Source organism: Pinus tabuliformis, chromosome J, assembly GCF_031772625.1.
Source record: "Pinus tabuliformis cultivar Carrire ecotype Pingquan chromosome J, CPIR1, whole genome shotgun sequence".
Classification (NCBI taxonomy): domain Eukaryota; kingdom Viridiplantae; phylum Streptophyta; class Pinopsida; order Pinales; family Pinaceae; genus Pinus; species Pinus tabuliformis.
In genome coordinates, this window is record NC_142295.1 from 898,788,153 (window position 1) to 898,798,132 (window position 9,980).

The 9,980-nt window shown below is 33.7% G+C and overlaps 1 protein-coding gene across 1 annotated transcript; it reads right to left on the minus strand.

The window, feature by feature from the left end:
- Nucleotides 1–3,378: 3,378 nt before the first annotated feature.
- Nucleotides 3,379–7,877, minus strand: LOC149229581 (cytochrome P450 720B2-like). The gene is made up of 9 exons (XM_089378679.1): nucleotides 7,502–7,877; nucleotides 7,048–7,375; nucleotides 5,877–6,026; nucleotides 5,544–5,783; nucleotides 5,332–5,424; nucleotides 4,606–4,684; nucleotides 4,245–4,372; nucleotides 4,019–4,137; nucleotides 3,379–3,823 (listed from the first exon to the last, which is right to left on the minus strand). The coding sequence occupies exons 1-9, from the start codon at nucleotides 7,717–7,719 to the stop codon at nucleotides 3,718–3,720; spliced, it is 1,461 nt and encodes a 486-aa protein (XP_089234805.1). The 5' UTR covers nucleotides 7,720–7,877; the 3' UTR covers nucleotides 3,379–3,717.
- Between the last annotated feature and the right edge of the window lie 2,103 nt (nucleotides 7,878–9,980).

Consider the following 9,980-nt stretch of genomic DNA (forward strand, 5'->3'; position numbering starts at 1 on the left):
CCTAACTACTACTAGGCTAGACATTAATTTACTATTGAAATCCTCTCTAGGTTTATGGAAAAGCCTTGTGAGGGTCATTGTGTTTACTGTAGAAAGATTTCTAAAGTAGTTGAAGGGAACTCATGACTTTGGACTCAAGTATACACAGCTGGGTGACTTTAGATTGATTGGATACTCTGATTCAGATTTTGATGGAGATAATGAAACTAGAGTTTCTACTTCACATTTATTATGAGTAATGGATCAGGAGCTGTCTCATGGAGGACATGCAAACAATCAATTCCAACAGATTCCACAACTGGGGCAGAATATGTGGTAGCAGTTGAAGTAAAGAAGGAAATTGTGTGGCTCAATAAAATTCTAGGAGATTTGTAGGAGAAACAAGTGCATTCAACTCCTCTCTTGATTGACAAGATTTATGTAATAAAGTTGGCCAAGAACCCAAAATTCGATGATCGAACGAAGCAAATCAATACAAAATACCATGTGATTCAAGATCACGTTGAGGTCAAAATAATCCACCTACGACATTGTTCCACAAGAGCAGATTGCAGACATCTTCATCAAAGTGCCTAGAATGGGAAAGTTTCAAAGATTCAGAATGAGTTCTTGGATTCACCAAAATCCCTTCAGATTAATGGGGGAGGGGGGTGGGGGAATGTTGACACCTAACCTTTGGGATTAGGAAATCCTATGTAAATATTGTAAGTAGAAAAATAAAGGAAGTTGGAAGATGAAGAGACATTAGGAGATGAAACCAAATAGTCTCTCGTTCCTTGTATATATACTCCTCACAGACAAGTTTAAGGAAAATATTGATCTCCTCGATGATTTGCAAGAGGTTGAGTCATCATTTGATTAAGGAAATGAAATTTAAGGAAGCAATTTTGCAATATGGAGTCCTCAATGCAATTTTTTTGTGAAGAAGCAAGACCTCTTTAAGTAGATAACAATAGATTGTTGGATAAATATCAAACTCCTAAACAAGATTATGATGCCTTTTCACAATAACTGATTGGAAAAGATGAGGTCAATCAATACTTACAAGAGTGCAAGTAGCACCTTGAATTGGAAGTCAGTTTCCTTCAAAATGATGAGAAGGAGAATATTATTATTGACTTATCATGGTCACTTTCTAATGTTGATAATGGTGCCCTTTGTTTCACATAGCTTTGAAAAATACACCATTGGTATTGGATCTCTATTGCTAAGCAAAATGAAACATATTGGAGGAGGACTTGGAAAGAGTGGACAAGGCATCATTGTTCCTATTAACTCTATGGTATGGACATTAAGAGCAGGACTTGGATTTAATCTTGTTGTTTCCTCATTACCTATATCTAGCTCTGTTGAGACAAGAGAGGTGTTGTTTGTTGTCAAAAGGAATTCAGACTAAGGTATTGGAAGAACATGCTCCTAGTAATTATTATAAGAAAATTGATGGCATGGCTACTAATGTCATTCCCGGTGAAAGTATTGTTGTACCCAACTTTGAGTTTGTAGAATTAAAATATGAGCCATATCAAGATCCTCATTAGAGGAAATGACCCAATCTTCAACATTCTTTGTAACATAGTAGCCCTACATTTAGAACATTGTAGAAGGGATGTGGAAGGATGAATTATGGACCAATTTCGACCATCATTATTTCTTGTGGTTGGATCGGTGGATGGTCATGACATCATTTGAATAAATGTTTGCAAAATTCATGTAAATTTCATGGCTTGACATTATTCAAGGAAACCATTGATATCAACATGTCAAATCATTAGCAGATTAAGGCATGTCACCTTTACTCTCTTTTAAATGTTATGAAAAAACTCAAGATCTTGTACTCTTTACATTGAGAAAGAAAGAAAAACACATTGAATTTTTTGTTAATATAACCCTTCAAAACTCTTCTAAAATCAATAAATTTTTCAAAATGCAATAATTTAGCTATATATTTCATATTTGAATGCATTTCATAATTATGTGCTATGTACGGCATGTCTTTGTCTCCATGAGTTATGAATTTATCTTCTTCTTTAGTTCATATTGTTTTTCAATTACAATTTATTTCTCAATATATTTACAACACATAGATAACTTTAAGAGAGAGGCGTAATATGGAAGAAATAAGCAACTCTGAGGTGAGCCAAACTCAACCTGAAGAGTGCCTGCACAAAACTTCATATCATTCACCAAATAATTTGTACATAAATAAGATTAGAAATATGTTGAGGAAATTGAACAAATTCCTCAAAATAGGATCTAATCTACCTAATCACAACCAATAGCTAATAATAAAATAATCTGGAGAATTCTACATTTCTCCATTATTCCAAGTATCCCACTTAATGGAGAAATTCACCCACAGTCATGTTTTTCCTTCCTTTTAGTTTGAGATGATAAAACACCATAAACCTTGTGATCTAGTTTGTCCTCATCACAATATGGTTTGCCCTGATCGCTGGTAGTTGATAACACTTTAGAGGGTGCAAGCTTGGTAGGAGCATCTTTCCTCCTTTTAGTGTCTAACATTTGAGCACCAAATTCTTTGTGCCCATACATAATTTTATTTGCTTCCATTTGCTCCTTGTGAGTCACCTCACAAGGGCTCATTCCCATGATTGTTGAGGATGTGTAATATGAACTGCTTTGTCCTCCATAGGTTACTTTGGAGCTTTGAGATGATGATTGCCTTAAATAAGAATTGTTAGCTTACTTGAACACATCTTGGTTTCGTTTATGCTTTTGCTATGTTTTGATTCCTGTATTGCCTTGGTCATCATCTATATTTTCAATAGTAGGTTCCTTAGACCTTTCCTCATGATTAACTTGTAGCTCTTCAATCACAACATCTTGTGGAGGAGACTGCAACTCATGATACTTATGGCCATCAATAAAATTGTTTTGTTTACCATAGAATTCTTCCGGCTAAAAAATGCTACCGAAATAAAAAAATGTTGCCAAATGGCATCATGAAAAAATGATCATCAAAAGTTACCTGTGCCACATAACAAAATCTGCAACAAACAAGGCACTTTGGAGATCTAACTACACTCCCACACCAAGCTGTGATACCAAGATAAATTTAAGAGAGACACAAAATATAGAGGAAATGATCAACTCAAAGTGTACATTCCTTCATATCATTCATCAAATAATTTGTATATAAATAAGATTAGAAATTCGTTGAAGAAATTAAACAAATTCCTCAATTATAAGATCTAATCTAACTAACCACAACCAATAATTAATAATAAAATAATCTAAAAAATTCTCCATTATTCCCAGTCACATTTTTATAATATATTCTATTAATTTAAAAAACTTGCTTATTTCACTACCACTACCATATGAAGATGTTACAAGAATTTGACCAAAAAACACACATTTAATTTGTACAACTGTATTTATCTCTACTGTTTAATATTTTTCTGGTAAACCATACTATTATGAGGAACACTTTTTTTATCCCTTGGAACCTTGTTATCTCGTTTGTTTAAACAAGGATATGCGATAATAGCTGATTAATACATTAACCCGATGGGAATCAAAGTGAAACCCAAATTGTCAGGCTTCAATACAGGAAATACATAAATATGTTTGAAATATGATAGTTATATGTCCACAGAGCAGCTACTATTGTTTTATGCTTCAAACTTGCTTACTGTTTTTAACACTCCATACTGCATGAATCAAATGCATGAATCAAATCCTACTATAATGCGATTAATCGTCCATTCGTTCTTGAGGATGATGTAGACGGATCGGAAAGCCTTTAGTCAAGTGAGAAACAGGAAAGTAGGAGATCTTATCATCCTCCAGTGCTTCCCATCTGCAAACATTAGGTACACGTAAAACACAATTTTAGCGCAGTTAACGAAGATGACACTGTGTACATGCGGAGCGTAAATAAGTTCATAAACCATGTTGGCACATTATTTTGTATTGTTTTCTTTTCTTTTCTCCTAGAGGGTGATATTAATTAGGAGCGATACTTCAAGTAAAATTGATGTCTTATTTCTTTTACCTGAATTTGGTGACGAAGTTATGAAGAAAGAGGGCCAGCTCAAGTTTTGCCAGATGCATGCCTGGACAGAGCCTGGCCCCCCCTCCAAAAGGTATAAAAGAGGGGTTCTTTGAGAGCTCCTGCAATATAAAGTCCCAAAGGTTACTAACAGAATTAGACAGAGAGATTAGTAAGAGATTTGGATTTCCACAAAACATGAAGTGAGCGATTTCATGCTAATTATTACATTATTTTCGAGCTGCCGTTGCCAACGCCATGGGTCAAATGTGAGCGCAGAAGAATGGTACTTTTCGTCCAGATGCATGCTGTTCAGAAGTATCATGACTGTCCACCCTCTTGGAATCACAAAGCCTCCTGAGAACACAAGTTTGTGATAATCCGAATGCCGAGGTAAATCGCGTGGCAGTATTGTAAAAATTAAAAGAAATGCTGGAATTGGAAGTATCAGTTGAGATTTTATACATTTCAAACCTTACAGAAAAATTATATATATAAAATTGTAAGCCTTACTATATATGTATATAATTGTAACTTTGAATACAAGCATAAATATCAAACAAGAAGAGTAAAAACATATTATTAAATGCCTTTAATTTTAATGTCTTCTTTTGCTTCTCTGTAAAGCGCTGAAGCGACGTTGGCGAGACGAAGTGTTTCATATATGACCTGGGAATTGAACAAATACATACACGATCAATCATCTCGACACTATATAATTATTTTTTTATCAAAGTTTAGAGTAACTACTCATCATTTTACTTTACTCTTTTCAGTTAAGGGCTCAAAAAATACACCTTAAGCAATATAAATTTCAAAATTTAAGCTTCTGTGATATGTAAAGTAGCTTCAATATCTATAATATTAGATTTAAGAATTCCACGAAATTCTACACCACGAAATTCTAAACAGAAAAGCCTAAATCTAATGTGATAAATCCTGAAGCTAGTTTACATCCCACAACACAAATAGGTAAAAGCTACTACAGATTTTTAAATGATCTACGATTCATTTATGTATATAAACATATGTTAAAAAACTTGTAATTAAAAAAATAAAATAATGTTATTAGCCTATCACCCGAGCTTATCTAAATTACTGAATTACTGATTCGCCTGCAATCAGACAGACATGGACATGTCAATCTCATTGCCTAATATTTGGCGAATCAACTAGATTGCTTATTCACCAAATATTAAGCAATCAGACCTACATAACCATGTTCATGTGATTGCCCGATAAGGATGCCTGCCCGTCCCCAAACAGAAATCGTTTGGTTGGTCAACAAAGCAGTAATTAATTAATTAATTACATACACATTGGGTGAATTTCATTGACTGGTAGTCATCCCAAGTGAGCTTTTGGTTTCTTGGACTCCCCTTTCTCTTTAACAGAGCGCCGTGCTCCTCCTGTGTGGTGCATATTCCATCATCAGTGTAGTCCAGTGTTAATGTATCAATACCAAGATATGAAATACTTTTATTTAGAATAGAGATTTGCAGCATGTACCTACACACTGAGTACACACCTTCAGTTCGTGAAGTGCCTGGGGACAGTCCGTGAGAAATTTGATAGAAAATACCATCGCTGAGGCTGAGGTCTCGTGACCAGCGAAGAGCAGGAATAATACTAAATCTGCTATAACTTCTTCTGAATGCAAGTCTTCTTTCAAGAGTTCTCCCAAGAAATCATTGTGGACAGCTTCATCTGGATGCTGCCTTCTGTGCTTTATACCCTCATTAATCGTTTTTATCAGAAACTCTCTGCCCTGCAGCGATGCTAGCCATTACTCATCCCGTAAGAACCAATCAAATTAGTAATCAGTGAAATAAAGGAGCAAAGCATTGCGGCTCTTGCGCACCTTAATTCCTCTGGCGTACGAGGTACCCGAGATTCTAATGGGAACGGCAAGGAAAGCTTTAGAAAAAGCGGCGAATGCCTTACCGATCTCTTCTGTCTCCTTGGACGGAGATAAGTCCAGCAATTGTTTTGCCATCAAATTCAGAACAAGCTGTAACAGATATCACATGTGATCAGACAAATCGACCAATCTAAACGGAAAACAGTTAGTTGACCACCATTCTGATGATACCAGTATTAAAAGGCAGGTTTCGTAGTTCAATTTTGTTTGATTTCGATAAATGCTTAATAAAATCCATAAAGAATGCTTAAACAGTGCATAGCTTCTCGAAAAGTTAATGAATTGAATTGAAGAATGTTAAATGAATTGAATTGAAGAATGTTAATGAGGCGAATGACACCAAAATAGTATAATGGGTTACATATTTAACTAACAAAACATTATACAATGAAGGTTTTTTCTATATTAGTTTTTTTGGGTGTGAATAATGGTTAAAAAAATTGGTTTTGTAAAGTTTTTTCTTTCACAAATAGCTAACAGACTATCTATCTATTTTCAAGTCTTCTAACTGACTACAAATGTCTTTATAGACAAGACACTCCTTGACAAAATGCTATTAAGTTTCAATTGCTTTTTCCTCACAAAAAAAATTCTTTCTTCCTACTCTTTCTGGGGAATTACCCAACTGCCTGTATTTTTATAGGCAGGGCATTCCATGATAAAGTGCCATTAAGTTTCAACAACTCCTTAATCGTTAAAAAAACATTAAGTTTCAACAATTTCTCACTTATTAAAAAAACACAAATTCTTTCTTCTCACTCTTCATTGGAAACTAGTCAACTACATGTTTAACATATAAGATGATGCCATCCCATCCTTAATTTTACTATTAATTGTGTTATTAAGATATTAACCTTTGCCTTGAGTCACTCAAATAGGTCTTTAAAGAATTTTTAATTAATGCACAGCTTTTCTTCATTGGAAACTACTCAACTACGTGTTTAACATATAAGATGATGCCATCCCATCCTTAATTTTACTATTAATTGTGTTATTAAGATATTAACCTTCGCCTTGAGTCACTCAGATAGGTCTTTAAAGAATTTTTAATTAATGCACAGCTTTTCTGAAATATAAAGATTTTTGCAATGGCTTTCTTGATGGTGCTTACCTGATGGCACTCCTCGTGAAGATGGATATCCCTCTTGGCTTGCCACTGGGCGAAGGTGGTTTGCATAAGGTTCTGTATGTCGTCCATGAAGTGCACACGCAGTTTCTCGAACCCCAGGAAATTTACGGCCGTTCCGTGGAGCTTCTTCTGGAGATCTCCGTGCACCGAAAGCAAAGCGAATTTGCCGATGAGATTTCGAAAAGGTCTCGGATAATTGGATTGAAACAGCCTGCCTTCATTTTGCAGAATATGTTTGTTGAATTCTGGATCCACAGACACAATCATTCGAGATCTTCCGAACAAATTTGATCTGAATATCTCGCCATACCTGCGTAATTCGCCTTCACATATATAATTCACATCTTGTATTTGATATTTGATAAAATACGCGCCATTGTTAAAATTAAGACAGTACCTCAGCTCTAGATGTTGAACGTTAAAATTAACACAGTACCTTAGCTCTCGATCTTGAATGAATCGGCGTGGTTGTGAACCCGAATTAATCGCTCGCATGAAGCCCAAGGATTCTCCAATCAATGGCCACCCTCTGGAACCGGGAGGTAAATTGTAGCCTCGACTGTCCACTATTCTGTAGAGCTGAAGCAGTATCATCGCCAGAACGAAACAGACGAAGCCCACCAGCCATGAATACGTAACACTAGTCTCCGCCATGATCCCCAATTCAATGCTTTCCTCAGAGGGCAACTATGTCAAATCTCTTACTAATTTGAATGCTTATCAATCAATCTATGCTACGCCTCGATTATCCTTGGCTTAAATTGGTCCCGACTGCCCCCTACGATTCCAAATTTTTTGTCCACTTCCGATGCCCCTCTGCTTTCATTGGATTCTCTTTTTTGTTCTTGATAATTCCTAACCAGTACACCTTCACGTCACTGAATTACCTTAATTCGTAAATTTAACTGCTAAATTACTTATTTTATATTGTGAGTAAGATGTTTGAGATCCCTTTTTATTGTTTTTTATATTTATTTATTTAGTTCGAAAACCTAATTTCAAAAATAATTTAATATTTTCAAATATATATCAATATAATTTATGATTGTGATGTAATTCATATTTTTTATATTCATTATTTATGATGTGATTCCACTTCCGATTCCAATTTTTTTGTCCACTTCCGATGCCCCGCTACTTTCACTGGATTCTCTTTTTTGTTGTGTCCGCCGGATAATTCATAACCAGTACACCTTCACGTCACTGAATTATATTTTGGTGTGGTTAGGAGGGTCTATTTGGATCTAAACCTCCATTATGTTTTGGACTTATGTTATTTCTTAGCTTAAAGGGACACAAATAGACTATACATCTCAATTTTCAATTTTAAATAAGTTGTGAGGTAAAAGGACATAAGTATACCATACATCCTCATAAGCACATATATAACTAACAAGGAGATTGCAGGTGTGGGGGCGGATTTGGGAGAGCCATGGATCTAAGGGATAACCAACAAGGAGATTGCAGGTGTGGGGGCGGAGTTGGGAGAGCCATGGACCTAAGGGATAGAACCTATGCCCATAAATAGGCTCAGGAAGATGCAACCATCTACCAATCTTGTCTCTTCAGATGTTTGCGATGAGATCTCTCATATTAATTCCATTTTTATTGATTATTTTCAAAATTTATCAAACTCTAACATCCTTGAGGAGGTATCCCATCAGGGTCCTCGCCCTGGTGACATTAGAGGAAGGTCGAAAAGGTGTCTCAACTCTATTACTCTTTATTACTAGTTATGAAGGAGAACTAAGAGGAGGAGTATGGCATATTTTCTACCTTAAATGATATCAACTGTCCCTAGCAGTTCCAACACTCATGCTTAGAGACTTTTAATGCTCATAATAGACCTGGAGACCCATCTCTCCTGCTAGGTAAAACTTCGATATCTAGGCTCCAGTGCTAAAAATCCTTCTCTAGTGACTTCTTGGGACAATTGATTTTCTACTATGTACCTCAACGACATTTCTCTTTAAGGTTTTATAATTATAGACATTTTTCCTTATAGTAAATGTTTTTCTCTTAGTATTACTTTCTCCTCTTATTTCTTTTATGAGAAATTGAAACCACCTATAATAATCTAAGAAATAAGATGGACAATAGGTAATTATATTTTGATGTTTTGAGGTAATACAAATTTAAATATATATATATATATATATATATATATATATATAATTTTAAATTTGTATTAATAATATTTTATATTTAATTTAAAATAATTTATTTGTAATATTTATTATTATTACAAATTTATATTTTATTATATAAATACATATTACTTTTAAAATATATTAATATATAAATATTAATGTATAAAAAGTGAGTGGATTTTTAATAAGAAAAATATATTGTTTATATTTTCGGGAGAAATCACATAAAGAACAAAGGGTCTATGTGATTTCTCTGGAAAATATAAACATTATATCATGACTGACAGAAGTATAAAATTTGAGAAGAAAATTATATATAAATATTATTAATGTTACACTATAATGAATTGATGAAATAATTTTTTTTAGGAATTTGAAAATATAATTTCAATTAAAATTGTGATTTCTTACTATTAAATTACAATTTTAAATACATAAATAGATTCATCACTCAATTATTTAATTAAACTAAACAATTATTATATATATATATATATATATATATATATATAAATTCAAATCTTTTTATTATTGATTATAACTAATTTGATATAAAATAATATTTAATAATATAAAATCTAGTCTACTTCTTTCTCTTTAAACATATGAATATATTTTACTATAAAATTCCTATTATATTATATAAATTGACAACATAAATATTTGAATTCCTCCATTTAAGTATCGAAATATTACAAATATATTTGCATTAAAAAAAAATATTACAAACATTTTGTCTAGGTACATGAAGTTTCGTAGCCGCGT